A 20802-nucleotide genomic window follows, 5' to 3' on the forward strand; every position below is an offset into this window, starting at 1 on the left:
ATCAACAACCATCTAAACAAATGCAGGATCCCACCTATGTAGCCAGAATTACTTGAAATACATTCATTAGACAAGGGTTTTCAGCAAAGTGTTAGGCAGAAAAGAAAACTGAGCCTCCACACTCCAGCACTTGATGAGAGTAACACAAAATAAAAAGTTTTTTGACACATTTCTTTCTTACTTTTCAACTTGGTTCTTGCAATTCACTTTTCACTAGTCTCATTATACAAAGCGCTGACAGACTAAAACAGGTTCAGAAATGCTGATCCTTTCAGTTCAGCTTGGAGCAAATACAACAAACACATGGGCTCTGACCTGGCTTAAATATACTGACTTATGTCCAACACAGAAACGTCTTCTGACAAGTGCTGTTTGTTCATTAGAAACTCCCACCATGTGAGTGGGAATTGCCTCACTTTGTTAGGCTTTCAGTGGTTCTCAAGGCCAGTTAAAACATTACTCCACCGAAAAAATGGTATGTAGTGAATTACTTGTGAATGCTCTGAAATCACTTCGGCTTTTTTTTGTTACTGCTTCTTGATTTAATAGTATGAAGAAAACCTCCACATATGACATGCCATTTGCCTCGTCTTGATGTCTAGTTATGCAAGGTGTCACGCTTTTAGGGCCCCTATTTTTACCTCTCTATATTCAAAAATGGCTATTTTTTAGGAAATTTTTGGACCATATTTTGTGTGGGAAATTACACCCTTATGATAAAGAGTAAACCAGTAGGTGTCTACAGCAAAAATGATCAGAAGGACTTGAAGTTGTACATGCCACATCAAGGAGTTCACCCTCAAATGAGATATGAGGGGTCAAAGTTACTCTTTTTCACAAAACTTTGAAAAAATGTTGATCAGTAATATAGGAATGATATAATTACTCAGTGTTGTGGTTCCTGATCATGAATATATTAATATTCTTGATATTTGATTTCTTACTAGTGGCCCTCTAAGAGCATCTCCCAGTAGGTTAAAAATGGCAAATTTCAAACCTAAGCATGTGCGGTATCATTTTAGACCATTTTAAGGTCTGTGATTATGGGTTAGGGTTATGATGTTATTTTTGATTTTTGATCTTTCACTTGGGGTTTAGCCCTATGTAGACCTCTGTCAGAGGGCGAAAATGACAAATTACTATTAAAATTGAGAATAAGTAGTCTTTAAACATTTAAATTGAAGCACATATTTTAATATATCAAATATATAATGCAACTATTTTTGTTTATTATATACTTTTACCTCATGACATAAATCAATTCATTTCATATAAACATCCTCAATTAGAGTGGCTTACACTAGAGTTTAGACTTTTTTTTGATGTTGCTTTCCCAAAGTTTTTTGTAGTGATGGCCAAGAACATTTTTTAATTTTGTGCTTTCATGTAGAAACATTTCTGATACAATGGGCTTCAACAGGACCAGTGACGGCCAACTTTCAACATAAGCAAACAACATTAAAGCATCCATGAAAAAATCTCACATTACATGTGTCATATAATCCTCATGTCAATTATCCAGTTACATGCTCACAGCATCTAAATCACATGTATTTTAGACTAAAATATCCATCCATCCATTTTCCAACCCGCTGAATCCGAACACAGGGTCACGGGGGTCTGCTGGAGCCAGTCCCAGCCAACACAGGGCACAAGGCAGGGAACCAATCCCGGGCAGGGTGCCAACCCACCGCAGGACACATACAAACACACCCACACACCAAGCACACACTAGGGCCAATTTAGAATCGCCAATCCACCTAACCTGCATGTCTTTGGACTGTGGGAGGAAACCAGAGCGCCCGGAGGAAACCCACGCAGACACGGGGAGAACATGCAAACTCCACGCAGGGTAGACCCGGGAAGCGAACCCGGGTCTCCTAACTGCGAGGCAGCAGCGCTACCACTGCGCCACCGTGCCGCCCAGCTAAAATATTGTTACATAAAATAAATACTTTGGAAAAAGGAGAGTAGCATATGAAAGTAAAGTGTGTTCAAGCGAATCTGAGCTTAAGAATTGAAGATCTGCTGTTCTCCTGAATTTTCTTGAAGCTCATTGTATCATTTTTGTCATTTTCCTTTTTTTAAGTAAACATGAGATTAAATTATTTTCTCACCCATCACAACAAACTAAAATGGATAAATACTATATTTAAAAAATAACTTTGAGGCAGAGTATTCCTTTTATCTGTTGAATCTACAATGTGTTGATGTGAATGCAAATGTATGGCCTTCTTGTAAAATGGAGCCCTCTGCCGAGCCTGGTTCCAGATTTCTACCAAAAACTGCTTGGATAGTCACTGGCTTCCCATAACACTAAATTGGGATGAGTGACCTTGAAAATGGATGGATCCATGATTGTACAGAGCTGGAGTTAGACTAGTAACTGGATGTCCTCAAGTGCTATGGCTTTCTGACTCACCTAATCCAGTATAGGGTCTTGTGAGGATGTGGTCTTTTGCTGTATGCCTCTGTCACTTGTCGGTCAATACTGACACCATCATGTTGTTTTTTCTGGGAACCATATCCTGGACATTTATAAGTGTTATGGCAGGTTATATGTGGGTTCAGAAGAACTCTTCTAAGCTGTAGTCCATTTGGCTGTAGAAGACTAAAAACAGAAAGTAATTTGTCCCTCTTCAGGCTTGAGACACAAATTTTTTCACATTTGACCACCTCAGGCAGGTATCTAAAGGAAGATAACAGTAATGCAAAGTCTTTTTCAGTAAGTATATTTTATAGCTCTAAATCCTTAATTTTGTCTTGTCAAATGCACAGGTTTAATGTGTCTTATTATGGGAAAGGATTTAGACTTTGCTCAACCACTTACCCACAACCATTTTTTTTGCCCATAGCCATGAAGACATAGAGCTGGAAGAACCCAGACTCCGGCCCAGATCAACTCCCTCTGCTATAAATCCAGCAAGGGACAGGAAGTGTCATTAAAAGACCAACAGGAGAAGAAGGTGGACCTTTCAGGCAATGACTTAACTAGTGTTGCAATGTATACCGGTATTAAACCACTATGGAAATACCACATTTTTAAAATGTTATGCAAAATTAGGTAATCTTGTTAAATGAAAATGTGTCTGAATTTGCTTTTCACTGCCTTTATTGAAAGTAAGCACTGTGTCTTTATAAAAAGGAACAGTAAACAGTAGTCAGCGTCAAATCTGAAGATACTTTCCTTATGAGAGGTAAATGAATAAAATTCAAAAGAGGTCTCCCCGAGACTTTCTCATATACTCAGATATGGGGATGGATACTTGAGGAGTAAACCGCAAGACAATGATTATATTTTTATATTATAAGAACCATCAACAACAAATTAAATCAAATTAGTAATATATTAAACAATTATTATAAAAACAAAGTTGAATAAATCGGAATAAAAAAGTACCACCTCCAGTTAGTGGAAATAGCTCAAAAGTTGATAGAAGTTGATCTACATTTTGTACCTGATACTTGTACAAAAAAATTGGTTGACCTAAGTGAAAGTGTACTCAAGATATCGTGTTTATACACACACAGGCAAACACACAGATGTAATTCCAAAAATGGTATTTTCAGATTTAGGGAGGTCTAAAATGTCAAGATTCATCAAAATCTCGATATCTAATTTTTGGATGATTACGATACTTTCCCTATGAGAAAGTAAATCGGACTCAGGGTGGTCTAAAATGTCAAGATTCACCAAAACCTCAAGGTCGAAATTTTGGACAATTACAATATTTTCCCTATACTTTGTATATGAGAAAGTAAAAAGCTGACCCTGAAGATATTATAGCACCTGTTTCCAAATGGTGTTAGAAAGTAGCTGACTGCATTCCCGTGGATTTGGAACCCAACTCATTTTTTATGGAGCGAAACTAAAATTTAATAGTAGTGAGCAGGCGTAGGTGAGTTAGATTTTACTCCCATGGCGGTAAGCAGGTGGTCAGAGTGTTGATGAACATTTGAAAAAATTCTTGGAAAATAAATTATGTATGTCAGTTTACTATTATAATTTATCATCAAAGCTATAATAAATGCTGCTTCACTGTAAACGTGCATACAGTCAGAAAAGAAGACAGTGTGCAAGTCTCTGATGTGGCTGTGTCTCTTTTCTTTTAATGAATTTTCAAATTAATCATTCCAGGCCTTGTGGTGCATATGCACAGCAGTTTGTAAGGCTTGAGCACGATAGCGATTACTGGTTGAAATATTGTTTTTTTCCCCCTTTCCTTCATAACAATACCTTCTTGTGTTTAAGGTCAGTGTCTGCTGCTCTGTGCTTGACTCACATCTTACCTGGTGCGTGCGTGAATAGCTCCTGTTTTAAATGCTTGTCTTGTGGCATGTACAGCAAAGAGACGTGTATCTATCAATCTATTGGAGTGATCAGGTTTTGTTTTTCAACAAAGATGTTCAAGTGCAGGGATATCTGTGTAACTTTATAAATTTTTCAAATACAGTGGATCTTTAGTAATTTTTCTAATCAAACAATTTGATCATTTTAAACAATTTAGTTGATATTCAGATATTTAGTAAATCTTAAGGACTGGAAATGTTGTTTCTCTGTTTCTGTTTCTCTCATAATAACAAAAAGGACACATAAAAATATACTAATTTAAAATTAATGTTTGTTTTTAGTGTACTGACAATATCTGAAGTGGAATGAAGCAAGTCTCACCAAGTAGTCTGTCACTTCTGCTGATGAGCTCTCTTCATTAAGGAAGTTTTATGCTATTCAGAGTGAATGCTGCACATTCCAGCTCTCCTGATCGTACATTCCACTTCCTACTAGTTATGTCCTAGTCAAAAAAATGGGCATTATTGTATTATCATTAGTAAAAATAATAATAATAATAATAGTTTTATTTAAGATTCTGTGGTCCATTGGTGGGAGGTGCACAAAAGGCGAGGACCTGCCTCCAAGGAGTTTCAGCTATTGATGGAGAAAATATAGATTTTCTGGACTGCAATCCTAGCATAACAGGAGTGGAACAGTATGGTGTTTATGGGCAGCATATATGAATACAAGAGAACAGAGAGAGAGGGAAGGAGTAGCATACTTCAGGGCCATGTCACAATGAAGCGGGAGACAGACTGTACAGGGAAGTCAGTCAGGTTATGAAGCAACTAAAAAGAGAAATATGTTCCTTATTGTCTTCACATGTGGTTGGGTGGGGGGCATATCTGTTACTTGCTTTTGTATGATTTTGATAACTGGTCTGTATTTTAGCAAAATAATTGATATCAAGTGGAAAAAGTAGTAGCCAAAACACTGGTCCCTGTAACACCATCACTTTCTTAGTCTTTGCACCATAATCTGTTGATTTCTTGCTTTTACTTTACCAAATCCAGTGCTTTGACAATTAGTTCCTTGGGGGGACCTTTATTCAGAAAACTGAAATGTACATCAAACTACCATACTGCATGTCTTATTCCTTCTCTTCATTTTTTTCCCACTTCTATGTGAGGTTGATGTACCTGATCAATTTTCTCCATACAACATAGAACTGCACCTTCTCCTCAGTCAAGCCGTTTTCCTTCAAATCTTCTTTATCTATTCAACTCCACTTTGGCCTCCCTTCTTTCCCCTGTACTTTAATTTCCATCACTCTTTTACCCACATATTTATTGTCTCTCCTCGTCACATATCCATAGCACATAGCACTAACCTACTTTTCTGTACTTTCTTAGATATCTGTCCCAATTTTGTTGTACCTTTAATTGTCCCATTCCTTATTATAGAATTTTTAGCTAATATACAGGGTGATTCCAATGGCCGGGTCCCAAAGTTATGATGTATTGCTGTCTTAATAATGAAGCAATCTAACAAAGTAAAGATCACAGTATACCTGGATAAATGTACAATGAGTTAGGCATGGCGCTCTTCTGTCAAGTCTGTCAGTGGCCGACAGAACAATTACAGCGAAACATTGAATAGGAAATTGCTGCCATCGCCCCTACAATACTTGTGAATACCTTTGCCAATATGTAGCGTCGTGTTGATCTGTTTTTACAACCATGACCAGGTGACCATTTCCAACACCAAATGTGACTGGATCGTTTACACACCTATCAAGGTATGCACTGTATTTATTGCGTTTCCATTGCTTCATTATTTCAGTATGTGAGTAGCACATCATAACTTGGGGACCTGCCCATTAGAATCTCCTTGTATAGTAATCTTTGAAGTCATCTAATAACCTAATACAAGTATATACATACCTGTATATGATGCTATAACAGAATAAACTATTAAACATAAGAAAAAAGATTGAATGTAATGTAAGGGTTAACTAAATGCAGCTTACAGCTTAAGCATGTGAGGTCTCTGCCTTGTCTTAGACAAGCCATCAACTGGATTTTCCAAGATTAGAATGAGGTAAATGTGCAATGGACACCCCTCTACAAAGCGAGAATAAACTGATGGGAAAGCCAAAACACCCCTCCAATAAACGGCATTAAGATCAATAGAACGATTCACAAACACCCCTTGTAAAGAAGTGGCATTCAGAATAACGGGAGAATTGACATGAGTCAGAAATTATTAATGGCATTAGTTCATTGGATAAGGTGATGATGTGATGTATTAGATGAGGAAATGGTAATAGAAAAGTATAAAAGATTATGAATTGTTTAATTGATTGCTCACTCCATGGATTGACACACTTATGCATAGCTCTGTGCAAATAAAAAAAAAGTGTTCTGCCTTCTCATCTGGGTTCTGTGACTGCCTTCTTTGAAGATGGCGGAACGTTTATCCCATGACATTATGTGTCCTTTTTTATAACTCCACACATACATCTCAACATTTCTGCCCCTTTTACTGCTAATGTCTTAGCTCCATACATCATTACTGCTATTACCACTGTCTTAAAAACCTTCCCTCTAACCTTTACCTTAATTTTACAATCACACAATACTCCTGATGCCTTCTTCCAATTGTTCCAGCTACACTACCCTCTGTGGGGTTGTCGCTGCATCTAACTCTCCATCTCAGGCTACCAGTGATATTTAAATGTATCCACTCTTTTAATAGCTGTCCGAGCAAGCTAACTTCTGAATCCTGATCATCATTAATCCTCAAATATTGTGTTTTCTTCCTATTTATCTTCTATTTTCCAAAGCCCTTCATTCTTCCAACTTCTTCTTCATTTCCTCCTTTCTGGAGCTACACTACCCATTGTCATATTGTCATCAGCAAAAAAACAAGTACCAGGAGGGTTCGTCTTGAATCCAACAATTCTGCACATCCATAACCAAATCAAAGAGGTAAGGACTTGAAGAACCCAATTGGCACAGACTGGGGGTCTTGAATGTTACTCCCCTCCCCAAACCACTGCTTTTAACATGAGTCCTCACTCCTGTACTGGACTCACATACTACATGGATACTCCTCTCTCTCATACTCCTTCAGACCGTTGTCACAAGCCTTTTTCAAGTCAATGAACTCCATATGAAAAACCTTTCTGTTTTTATCGATGTTTCTCTATGAGTTGTATCAATACAAAGACTGCATCAGTCGTTAATCTCTCTACTGTATCGCCTGTCATTCACTGATAATAGCTTGCATCATTCGTGCAGGCCGCGTCTAAACAACACAATGAAAAAACACATCTACCATAACGCCAGTTTCCGACTTTAGCAACAGCTTTTCTAGTTTATGGGCGGGGGGAATTGCACAAATATGTGCTGCCTCAGGGTGGCATCCTTGCGAAGACGTCTGCCAACCGCATCGACCTGGAAGATCCGCAACTCCGCGCGTGCAGGGCTCCGTCGTTTCGGAGACTCTGGCATTTATCTCGCGGCACGTACCCGGTTGGAGGAGAGCAGAGAAGACATACGGCTCACACGAAACTGAAAGGTGTGTGTCAGGGTGCGAGAACATGCGAAGGGCGTGAAGTGAGAGAGCACAAGCGGAGCGAGCTGCAGAGGAGCTTTCACGATGGATTTAATCGAGGTGTCCGCCTTGAACCCACTGGACGAGTACGAACTCATCAGCAGGGCGGGGAGCGGCACGTACGGGGACGTCTTTAAGGTGATGGCCTGCTTAGAACTTTTATAAAATTTTAAATTCGTTGTTCGAATTTTTTGTAAGGCATGATGTGATGTGTTTCCTGTGTTTTTTTCCTTTCAGGCGGCGGCGGCAGGGTTAAACATGAATTGAGTGAAGTGTTGGTAAACAGTTGCTTACTTACGTTTATTACCGTGAGGGGGAGCCTCGGAAGCCAGTGTGCTTAACGGAAGGTTTTAAACTTTAAAGCCACCATTGGCTTTTTAGCGGTGACGTTTGTAGCGTGATAGGCTGGTAGCGACGCGGGGAGCTAGCGAGCGCCCGGTGACAGCCGGGATAAAAGGGACTTGTCAGCGGATGCCTCCTGCGGTGACGTGTTGAGTCCCAAGAGGGCTAATTTACCGAACTCCAGTGCCAGGAAACGGGAGGAAAAGCTTTTGTCACTTGCCTTTAATGCCCCCACTGCAACCTTTCTAAATGGCTCATGCAAAGGCATTAGAAGGCCATCAGTTGAAGTGTGCTCGATTTCTGCTTTTGGTACATTTTGTTTAACCAGGAATTGGCAGGACGGCTTGCTTGCGGTTCTCCGCTTCACTTGAACTTCCCGTTTTTGTCATTTTCTAGAGTTCGGAGGGAGGTGCAGGCACGTTTTCAGATAAATCGGCTGCTGTTGAGTGTGATACAAAGCTTGTGCTCGGTGTGAGTGTACCCAAAGATAAGTTTTCGTCCCGTCCAAGGCTCATTCCCTTGTCGCTCATTGTAGTTTTCGCCTCACCCCATTCTGTAGTATTGGAATCGGCCGGGTTAGTGCTATGAATCAATTAACCATTTGTCTTTTTTTTCTTGAAATCTAAATAATCTACATTCCGTACTTTAGCTGGGAAATTAATATCTGCATACTATCCTGCTTGATAACATTTTAGCTAAACCAACACCTTTAGACATTTCCATCCATAAAATTTTAAAGACCTAACTTAATCCTGTTTTTGGGGCAGCATTGGGTGTAAGGCAAAAACAATGCTGGGTACGGTGCCAGTCTGTCCAAGGGTGTACGTACTTACTTTTACACACTCGCAACAGGTCAGTTTAGTCATGAGATCATTCAGCTGTTATTAGCAGCAGTGTGGGTTTTTGTTTTCGTTTTTTGGACACACAGTGATTGTAGTCTTACTTTGAAAGCAATTGAGTAATGTTACAGGTTCTATTTATACAGTTTGCCTATCACGCTTGTATTATCTGAACATAGTGCGGTTAATTTTATTTCTCCCATCTGTTAAATTGGAGAAACTTGGCAGTTGTACTTCACTTTTATCATACTGTACTTTAAGGTGTTTTTTTTAAGCATTTATAACACTGATGTCTTGTGAGTTGTTTTGTGTGAGCTGTTTTTAGTAGGCTATGTTACATGAAACCTTACATAAAAAGAGAAGTGTTGATTTATTACATCAAATAGAAACATTACTATTTAAAGTGTAGTTGTTCCATTGCTGAAGTGGCTCAGAAAAGATTAATTTTTGTTCTTCATGTTTTTGTCATTGAAACTTTTGGAAATATACAGAAGCAAGTATGAATATGGTGCTCATTTGCTGTAAATATACCAGTACACAATGTTGAACCCTCTGGGTTAGACCATCTTTCCTGTTTATGGTATTAGGTTTTAAATTGGACTGTTTTAAATGCTTGAATAAGTAAATGCACTTGTAACTTTTATGAACCTGCATTTTCAATCGAAGAACTGCGACAGGCTTAGTGTATCCTGAGCGTTGGACAGGGATACAGTCCTGGAAGGGAGTGCTTGCAATTTTTTTTTTGTTCTTCATTTCGCCTTATACAATTTCATATATTAGGAATTTGTCACTGTGGTGGGCTGGCGCCCTGCCCGGGGTTTGTTTCCTGCCTTGCGCCTTGTGTTGGCTGGGATTGGCCCCAGCAGACCCCCCGTGACCCTGTATTTAGGATACAGCGGGTTGGATAATGGATGGATGGATGGATGGATGGAATTTGTCAGTTTTCGCATACCCCTTGGGTTCAGCCATTGTACAATGTCAAAGGAGCAATAGTAGGTTAAGGCCCAGCAGAGTAGGATCTTATTCGGCGGTAACTGGGATTTGAATTGACAACCTTCTGGATCCTTCGCCCCAGAACCACCACTCCACAAATACAGGGAACTGTGTGCATTTTTTCTTTTAAATTCAGTATCCTCAATATCCTGTCCAACTTAAAAGGCTACTGACGCTGTAAAATTAGACAATGGTACCCCATTTAGGATTTCAAGAAACCAACACAGTTAGATTGACTTTAAGGCATAGCATTAAACCACAGCCACAGTTTGTGACACATGTATTGTTGCTGTACTGGTATTTGAGACAGACAATGCAAATACGGTGGCTGAGGCCCCATTCACTTTTTATTATTTTATTTAGCAGAATTATGAAATAATTAGCAGTGATTATTTATCTTCCAATATGACAATGAATCATCGTTCCTGGTTTGTGAACACTTAAATTCTCTAAATGTTAAGTATTTTCTTTTAATATGTTTCTTCAAAATTAGATGTTACTTTTTTGAAAGTGTGGTTTAATACATACAATATTAAGTGTATGCTCTTAAGCAGATGTTAATAATGTTTTCTGCCATGCAGGCCCTTTATAGCATGTGTGTCTCAAATATGCTGTACCCTCTATCTGGTTGTTGTCTTCCTTTTCTTGATGATTTCCTTTCAGTACTATTGTAATGCACAAAACTCTTTCTAATGTGAGATGAGAGTCCAATCCAGTCAGCTGGAATGGCTACAGGGTGAGTTGTGTATAACCAGCATATGTCATTATTCACTCTTGAAAAAATTTTTTTTTTTTTGGCAAATTATGTATCCTGCAATTTTAAATGCAAAACTGTATTTTTGCTATTTTTTCATTTAATTTTTTTAAATAAAAAAGTAATATTGAATGTTGTGTATTCAGTGTTAATTTATACGCAACTGCATTTTCTAAGCTTTTCCACGGGAGTGCATTAATGGCTGCTCCTTGCATTAGTTTGTGTGTTTTAGCCTGATTTATGCTTTTCTGAGCCCGGTGGTAGACTGGTGTCCTGTCCAAGGCTGTTTCCTGCCATGTGTCCAGTGATGTCAGGATAGGCTCTGGACCTATGACACTGAATTAGGCAATGTGTGTTTGAAAATGCTGTGTAAAGTAGTCACTGTCCTTTTGCTTGTCATTGTACATTTATCGTTTTTTTCATATTACTACTTACTGCTCACAGGGAAAGGAGTTTTTTTTTATTATTGATGATTCTAGTTTTTCATTTCCCACCTATACTATTATTACAGAAGACATTTGTTGATTCTGTCTATTGTACTTTTGTGAATGTTTTGATATCTTGTTGGGAAAATTGAACATCATGTATTGGTGAACTGTAGTGTCACTTCTAATACCTTTGGCAATAGTGCTGGCAGCGTTTGTTGTAAATTACCAATACATTTATTTTTATTTAAAGTTTAACATGAATATAGTGAAAACAAGTAAAGAAACTAATAGAACAACGAACCGTGTGCTTGTCTGTTTTCTCTTTGTTTACTTCAGTTTATGCACATGAAGAATCAAAAATTCACGTCAGCATTAAATACACAGTGATGTGAAAAAAGTATTTGCCTGCTTCTGATTTCCTTTGCTATTGCAAATGTTTCATACTGAATGTTTTATGGCTTCCAACCAGAATTTTTCATTTATAGATTTTTGTTGACACAGTGGACTCACAGTTCATGACTGAACTGTCTTTTTTTGAAGTCTAGCACAAATTCTCAGTTGGGCTGAGATCTGGACTTCAATTCAGCCATTTCAGGACAGTAAGATTGTTTTTTTTAAATCATTCCTGCGTAGCTTTGGCTTTATGCTTGAGGTTGTTGTTTTGCCAGAAATCAAATTTTCTTCCAAAGTGTAGGTTTCCTTCAGGTTTTTCTTGTGTTTGTGTCATTTTACCCTCTAACCTCACAAGCCTTGTACAGCCTGTTGCAGAGATGCATCTTCACAACAGAATGCTGCCAATACCATGTTTGACAGTGGAGATGGCATGTTTCTTGATAATGTCCATTGTTTAATTTATTCCACTAGTGCTGGGCGGTATGACCAAAATTCTATATCACGGTATTTTTCAAAATTATACCAGTTTCCCGGTATTTTTTTCCCATGCATGAGTGGATGTTAACCACATTTTCCACTGCAATTACTGCAGTAGACTGGCTAAGAATAACCAATTCCAGTGTCATGAGAATTGTACATTGTACAAAAAATATTTTAATGTGCACACAAGTATTAACACAGGTTTGCATGGCCCCATAAAGTGATAGTTTTCAAGGGGGTGGCACTAATGAAGAGAATGAATCACATTGCATGACAGATGCAGTCAAAATATAGAACCTCTTTATTAAACAAAGTTTGCAAACAAACTATAATTTTGACAACATATTTTCAACCATCCAAAGAGGCATTTAGACTTAGTAAAATATCCAGAGGTGCTTGTCAAAAGTTGTATTGCACTGAATATGTCTTAGAAAAGGAATAAATAGTAAATATTTTTTGTAAACCAACTACACTTTCTGTTAATGTTAACAATCTCTGTCCACTGACACATTAAAGTGACTTTTTAAACAACTTTACCATCATTAAACTGCATAATATTTAAACTAATAAATAATAACAATAAAATAAATAATAGTGCAACTTCCAGTAATAATACTATTACTTCATGCCCAGGTGCATTACACTGTATTCACCAAATAAAAATTAAAATAAAATAAAACAAGTGCAACTTGGTAATGACATCTTTACCAACCGAACCATCATTAAGGCAAATTGCATTAATATGGACCTTGCTTCAAGCTAAGCTATATACATAAAAAATAAAACTGCAACTTGCATTTATAATGCTATTTGTGGTATAGCCCTACGAAACGTATTTGGGGCACAGGGAAGAAAAAAAAAACTATATGTTGAGAATAGAGTCGACATGTTGACTTTATTCTCGACATTTCCACTTTATTCTCGCCATTTATGTCGAGATTAAAGTCGACATTTCCACTTTATTCTCAGTTTATTTTGTCATTAAAGTAGAATGTCATAAACTAAACTTCATCCTAAAATCAATGTTTAATTTACTAGATTTTTTCAAACCCCATCATAAGTTAATGTAGCACATTAAATACTTTGTGTTAAATTTTCCCCAACCCAGTTGTTAAATTGTTACGCGCTCCTTAATCTGATTTCCTCTGCACTAAGAGGAGGCACAGGCAGCTATCGCCGCACAGAATCCATTCACTTCATGATATTCCTGCTTTCTGAAAATTTAGAATGCTCAGATAAATACTTGTTATCATTTTCATGATGAAATGCATTAAAACAGGTATTAAACATGCACGGTAGTGTGGCGGTAGTTCTGCTCCCTTGCAGTAAGGGGTCCCCAGGTATACGTTCAGTGTAGAGAACTTTATGGCAGGTGTGACAAGGCTCCAAAAAAACTGGATGTTTGAATGGGTATCGCACAGGTTTAACTTAAATATTGTGTGAATGTTGGGTTCGTGATCTGGTGGTTGGTGACATGAACACAGAATTCAATAGATGTTCTTCTGAGTGGACTTTCTCTATTGCAGGCATGCTTTCTCTGTCTGACGTAACAAACCCCCGGTTCCTATCCTTCCTTTTTCTTTCTGCACATAACCAATCACCATACGATAAATGTCTTTGTGAAATTAAAACTAGTTATAAACTTGGACCACAGATTATTAAGAGCTTTAAAAAAATCTTCGTTATACATGTTTAATTATGCCAACCATTCAGGGTTGTGTCCATCCCAGCAAGCATTGTGTGCGAGGCAGGAGCAAATCCTGAACGTGGCGCCAGCACATCGCAGGGTGAATACGAGCAAAACATACACTAGCAGGGTCAATATAGCATAACAAAACCCCACATCCTACATGACTTTGAAAGGAAACTGAAGCACGCCGAGTAAACCGACCAGAAAAACATGCAAATTCAAGGCAGGGAACACCTGGGACCCCCTTTCTGCGAGGCAGCAGTGCAACCTCCACGCCACTGTGCCCCCACATGATTAATACATGCTTTAATGCATTCCATCATGAAAATGATATCAAGTATTTATCTTAGCATTCTAAATGTTCAGAGAGCAGAAATATCATGAAATTAATGTACAGTGGAACCTCGGTTCATGAACGTTTCGGTACACGTACAAATCGGTTTACGACCAAAAAGTTCACCAAACTTTTGCCTCGGTTCATGACCACACACTTGATATACGAACAAGCCAGTTTCCCTTTCGGTTTGTGCGCGCCAATGATTTCCGCACGTGTTGCATTGTTCTCGGTCAGGCGTGCGTGCTTTCTCTGTGAGCTCTTTGTGCTCTATTTCATTTCCCTTCCGGTTCGTATGCGCCGATTACTGTATTTAAGCACGTGTTCAGCCTCTCCCCGTTCATTGTTCTCAGTCAGACGTGTGCTTTACCTGTGAACTCTTTGTGCTCTACAGTATTTCGTGTGCTTTTGCAGTTAACCATGGCTTCTAAGCAAGTGAAGAGTGGTGAGAAGAAAGTTTTGCAGAATTGCAGAAAGTTGAAGTCGAAGTAAAGAAAGAAATTATAGAAAAGTATGAGCGTGGCATTCGTGTTATTGATCTTGCTGCCGAGTACAAGAAGTCAAAATCTACGATTTCAACTATTCTAAAGCAGAAAGAATCTATTAAAACAGCTGATGTTGCAAAAGAAGTTACAGCGTTAACCAGGCAGAGGCCTCAAGTGCTGGAAGAGGTGGAAAAACTGTTGCTAGTGTGGCTGAACGAGAAGCAACTTGCAGGGGATAGTGTAAGCGAGGCAATGTTATGCGAGAAAGCCAGGAAGATTCATGGCGATTTGCTGCAAAACTATCCTTCTACGAGTGGCAAAAGTGAGGAATTTAAAGCCAGTAGAGGATGATTTGAAAAGTTTCGCAAGAGAAGTGGCATTCATAGTGTGGTAAGGCATGGAGAGGCTGCTAGTTCCAACGCTGAAGCTGCGAAAGAATTCGGGAAAAATTTCACAAAATTAGTAGAGGACGAAGACTGCATCCCACAACAAGTCTTCAACTGCGACAAGACCGGATTGCTCTCCACCCAGTTCCTCCTCACTTCATGCCAGAACTCGACTCATAAAAGGTTAGTTTTTTTGGTGGTTTATGGTTAGTTTTTGTATTACGGATTTTTCAAATGTTCATTTTTCGGTTCGTAGTGTGAATTGTTGCAATGTTACTTTTCTCTTTTTTCAAATGTTCATTTTTTTCCCTGTGCTTAAAACTCATTAAAAAAAAAAGTTTACACAGCGATTGGGTTGTAAGGCTATTAGCGTGGACTCCTGCAATGTTACTTTCTTGGTTGCTTATGGTTGGCTTTTAAATAAAGTTCGGGTTTGTTCAAATGTTCCTTTTTTCCCCCTGTGCTTAAAATTCATTTAAAAAGAGTGTTTACAGAGATCGGGTCATAAGGCTACAGTATAGCGGAAACTCTTGCAATGTTAGTTTTCTCTGTTGTTCAAGGTTTTTACATTTAGTTTACTATTACGCTGTGGAATCTATGGTTTAATTAACTATATTTGTGCTTAAAAACTTAAAAAAAAATATATATATTTACATACATTTCGTATGGTCTGGAACGGATTAATTGTATTTACATACAATCCTATGGGGGAATTTGCTTCGGTTCACAACCAAATCGGTTTACGACCAGAGTTTTGGAACGAATTATGGTAGTGAACCAAGGTTCCACTGTATTCTGTGTGCTGCCTGCACCTCCTCTTGGTGCAAGAGGAAGTCAGTTTAAGAAGCACGTAGCGATTAACATGGGTCGGGGAACACCTAACACAAAGCATTTAATGTGCTACATAACTTATGACGGGGTTTGAGAAAATCTAGTAAATTAAATACTCATTTTAAAATGAAGTTTAGTTTATGATGTTCTACTTTAATGACAAATTACGATAATAAAGTCAACATGTCGACTTTAATCTCGACATAAACGGTGAGAATAAAGTACAAAGGTCGAGAATAAAGTCAACATGTCGACTTTATTCTCATCTAAGCGTTGAGATTAAAGTGGAAATGTTGAGAATAAAGTCAACACGTCGTCACACTATTACACAGTACCCAGGTACATTGCATAGTATTGAAAAAAAAAAAAAAAAAAGTACAACTTGGCTTGCAGTATTATCCAGTAGTATAGAAACAGTATTCACACATTTGAACATAATGGTCCACATCCAACCTTTTAAAACCAAAGTATCTCCAGACAACAGACACGGCTCCTTTTTTCGGCAAAAGTTCTTCTGTGTCATCATGTTCAACTTTATTGTCTGCTACAGCTTCAGTTTCAGTATGTTCTCTGTCCATTTTCACCATTGAATACCTCCACTAACGCATGTACTCCGTTGTATACGTGTTTAGCAGTGCAGCAGTGAAAAAGGTCCCTCCTTAAACAGTTTCCTGCTGCGCCACGTTCCGAACGTTGTTTAGGCTATTTAAACCGGTTTTGCGGTATAAGAAAAATCCATATCATAACAAAAATAAAAAACAGTTTTTGGTATGAACTGGTATACCGCCCAGCACTAATGCCAAGCATAACATTTGGTCTGATAACAAAAAAGCTCAATTTTAGTCTCATTAGAAAATAGAACTATCATCCAGTTGACCCCATAGGTCTCCCAAATGCCTTCTGGCAAACTGTAGCTGAGATGTTATGTGCATTTTCTTTTATTTTTTTTAGCAGTGGCTTTCTCTTTGCCTCTCTTCTATAAAACTGAGACTGGTGAAGTACTAGGGTAACAGATGCTATCTGAACAGTCTCTTCAGTCTAAGCCAGTGTGGTTTGTAACTACTTAAGAGTTCTCAGAGATCTCTAGGTGGCCTCCCACACTAGTTGTCTTCTTGCATGATCACTCAGTTTTTGTGGACAGCCTGCTCTGGACACATTTAAAGCTGTGCCACACTCTCCATTTGTTATTGACTGATTTAACTGAACTCCAAGAGATACTCCGTGACTTGGAAATTTCCTTCTATCCATCTCCTGATTTGAGCTTTTCAGTCACCTTTATACAGTGTTGCCTGAAGCTTTCTTTTGTCTTTTTATGTGCATTAGGACACAATACAGATTTGCCACAAGCTGGACCTTCCAGATATTGTGCATTTATACTATAGTCAACTGAAACTTCTTGACTACTGTCAGGTAGATTCTGCTGAAATAATTTCTCAAAAAAAATGATTAGACCAGTGATGGCATACAGTAAGTATGTTACATTAGTTGATTGTTTTGTGTTTTTACTTAATTTAGACTATGCAAATTAAACAAACACTTTGACAATTAAAAGTCCTTTGGTGTCAAAAAACAAATTATAGTTGGCCTGTCTTATCTGTTGGTTTGGCATCTGCATTTTTGACCCACTGTGGGTTGAAATTATTAAAAAAAAAAGAATATTTGAAATTCCCATGTGCAGCATTGCATGCTAAACATGACATGTCTAAGCCCAGCCCAACCCAACCCACAGTGCTGCTGTATCAGTCCTTGTATTCACTTTGTGTGCATAGTCATCTTTATACTTTATGCAGTCCATGATGATCATATCATATTTTATAAACACTGCAGAAATCCACATAGCCAATACAATCTCCACTATTTGTTTTTATATTGGGGTGAAATTCCTGCTTATGCCATAAATGACATTTATCCCTGATGTCAGCCCCTAGAAGCAGTGTGAATGGTACTGTTCCCTTTTAAAACTATGACTGGAAAGCTTGTTTATAGTAAAAGGATCAGGTGTTACACTCTGAATTTTACTCCATCAAAATATTTGACAGCACAGTTGTGCAATGTCTCAGTTGTCTATCAAATCATTAATAGATAGGAATATATGATCAGCCAGAATTAGTTTGGATTAAAACACTTACTGCTAATACCTTGTTGTATCAGTGACTAGATGAGTATTGTTTCTGCTACAATTGTACAGTAGCTTTCTTTCAAGGCCTTGATTTTTTTCCTGTGCTAGGCCTCAATGTGGTGGATAAGAAAGGGCCACGGTTCTGAATATAGTAGCATCTCACTTTGAACTCTTTTATGATAGCTACAGTTTTAGCACAGATTAGACAGATTGGCTGTAATTTCGAAATAGATAGACAGAGTGGAGATATACGTTTCAGTCTGTTTATCATTTAAATTCAAATTCTCCCATCTATTTTCTTCTTAAAACATTTTGACATTGCTTAATGGCCTGTTAAGACATGTTTGCTAGCTAACATGTTCAGGTATTTAACTTGCAACCTGAATTTTGAAAGTTACTTTCTGGTTAATCAGTAAAAGGTACATGATTGAGTACAGCCACTGTGTGTTTTCAATATGAAAAATAATATTAATCTAAATAATTGAGCTTGCTGATTTGGAGGGATAATAGTACCAGTGTGAATTCAAGGCAACATTTACATGATGATTCATTATCATGCTTATACATAAATTTAACAAGTTTGAACTGACCTAATGTGCATGTGTGATGTATAAGAGATCATTTTTGTTGGGAAGTATCTAGGAGTGAATTAGGGAGTGTCTGATATGTGTGAGCTGTGTATGTGTGTATGAGAAGAGGGGGATGATTAATTCTTAGTTTGCTAAAAGATTATTTGCTGTATGAGATTTTTGCACCAGGTCAAATCTATCTGATAACCCCTATAGTGTTAGACTTTAAGTTGAAGACCTGAAAACGTGCTTATTCAGTTCTGAATTCTGGAGTATTGTGTACAAGGTTGGAACCAATGCTGGAGTACCATCCATTGCAGAAAAATTAAATTGCTTAGCTTACTACAAAGAGTTTCATTTTAGGATAATATTTTTCAACATATTGGCATAATAGGAAGTGAGATGATTATTCATTTGGTCAGTAATTAATACTTATTTGATATGGGGCCCATCACAGATTAACAAGTCATGTATTGAACAATCTTATATTTTACTTATTTCAAGAAAACAGAATGTTGAAAACTCTGCATATATAAGGTTGATCTGATAGTACAAGGAAGTAGGGTCACAATATAAGCCAACCATATAGTGAAATCCATATCAGTACAATTAGTTAGATTGGAGAATATAACTACAGGAGGCGATGTACATATTTACAGATACAGTAATCCCTCCTCCATCGCGGGGGTTGCGTTCCAGAGCCACCCGCGAAATAGGAAAATCCGCGAAGTAGAAACCATATGTTTATATGGTTATTTTTAGAATGTCATGCTTGGGTCACAGATTTGCGCAGAAACACAGGAGGTTGTAGAGAGACAGGAACGTTATTCAAACACTGCAAACAAACATTTGTCTCTTTTTCAAAAGTTTAAACTCTGCTCCATGACAAGACAGAGATGACAGTTCTGTCTCACAATTAAAAGAATGCAAACATATGTTCCTTTTCAAAGGAGTGCAAAGCAAGCAGTCAAAAAAAAAATCAATAGGGCTTTTTGGCTTTTAAGTATGCGAAGCACCGCCGGTACAAAGCTGTTGAAGGCGGCAGCTCACACCCCCTCTGTCAGGAGCAGGAAGAGAGAGAGAGAGAGCCACAGAAAAACAAAGTCAAAAATCAATACGTGCCCTTTGAGCTTTTAAGTATGCGAAGCACAGTGCAGCATGTCCTTCAGGAAGCAGCTGCACACAGCCCCCTACGTCAGCGCAAGAGAGAGAGAGAGAGAGAGAGAAAGTAAGCTGGTTAGCTTCTCAGCCATCTGCTAATAGCGTCCCTTGTATGAAATCAACTGGGCAAACCAACTGAGGAAGCATATACCAGAAATTAAAAGACCCATTGTCCGCAGAAACCCGCGAAGCAGCGAAAAATCCGCGATATATATTTAAATATGCTTACATATAAAATCCGCGATGGAGTGAAGCCGCGAAAGGCGAAGCGCGATATAGCGAGGGATCACTGTATAGCCAATTACAATCTTATAAAGTAAAAGTTTTTTTTTTAACATTTATTTAAATGTGACCATGTGATTTATGTTAGCATTGGCAAAAATGTGTGTTTTTAGTTCTTTTTTCTTAGTGGAATGAGAAAAACACCTCTAATCAAGTGTAGCATGCTTCAATAAATGATTTTAAATTGATATAATGGATGTCAGCTTCATGATAGAATGCTACAGCAGATGCTGAATAAAATTACTTGTTTAATTCAAATGAGGCTTCAGTAAGCTATCTTAAATCTAATTTAATGTTCAAAAATAAACCACATTAGGACACATGTGAATTGAACCACTGACATGAAGAATGAGTTACTTTAAAACTGTAGAGAATAAAGTAGTATTACTAGGACATGGGAAATCTATAGGCTATAAAAAGAATGAAAGCTTGGAAGGTGAATAGAGATAGCTTTAATGCTTAATCAGAAAATTCAGATTTTATGTGTTGCCCGCAAATATTCATAGAAGGCTGATGTCTTTGCAGGATCACCAAAATCTAGTTTTCTTCTTTGAATAAATAACAACCTTCTCTAACCTGCTTAATTTAATTCATGTTTGTCAAGGTTAGAGCTAATCCCAGCATTTTTGGACAAGGCAGAAAATTGGACCTTTTTAGAGTGCAATCCATTGCAATTTAGTTCCCAAGAGACTTGTCATGCTTCTGTTACTCTTACACCTAGATGAACAACAATGAATACTTGCACACTTATATTTGGTAGCTTAATCTGAATTTAGCCTAAATCTCTCCCCTACATGTTTGTGAAAGTGACAAGCCCTGCGGCTA

At 37.9% G+C, this 20802-nt stretch overlaps 1 protein-coding gene across 1 annotated transcript in view; it reads left to right on the forward strand.

Moving 5' to 3' along the window:
- Window positions 1–7625: 7625 nt before the first annotated feature.
- The window catches only part of map4k2 (mitogen-activated protein kinase kinase kinase kinase 2), a 227419-nt gene continuing 214242 nt past the window's right edge, over window positions 7626–20802 (forward strand). Inside the window, exon 1 of the mRNA XM_028804122.2 lies at window positions 7626–8029. Coding sequence (XP_028659955.1) covers window positions 7937–8029 — 93 coding nt within the window. The 5' untranslated portion in view covers window positions 7626–7936. The remainder of the gene's footprint in view (window positions 8030–20802) is intronic.

The sequence above is a fragment of the Erpetoichthys calabaricus genome, chromosome 1 (assembly GCF_900747795.2).
Source record: "Erpetoichthys calabaricus chromosome 1, fErpCal1.3, whole genome shotgun sequence".
In the NCBI taxonomy this organism is placed as follows: domain Eukaryota; kingdom Metazoa; phylum Chordata; class Cladistia; order Polypteriformes; family Polypteridae; genus Erpetoichthys; species Erpetoichthys calabaricus.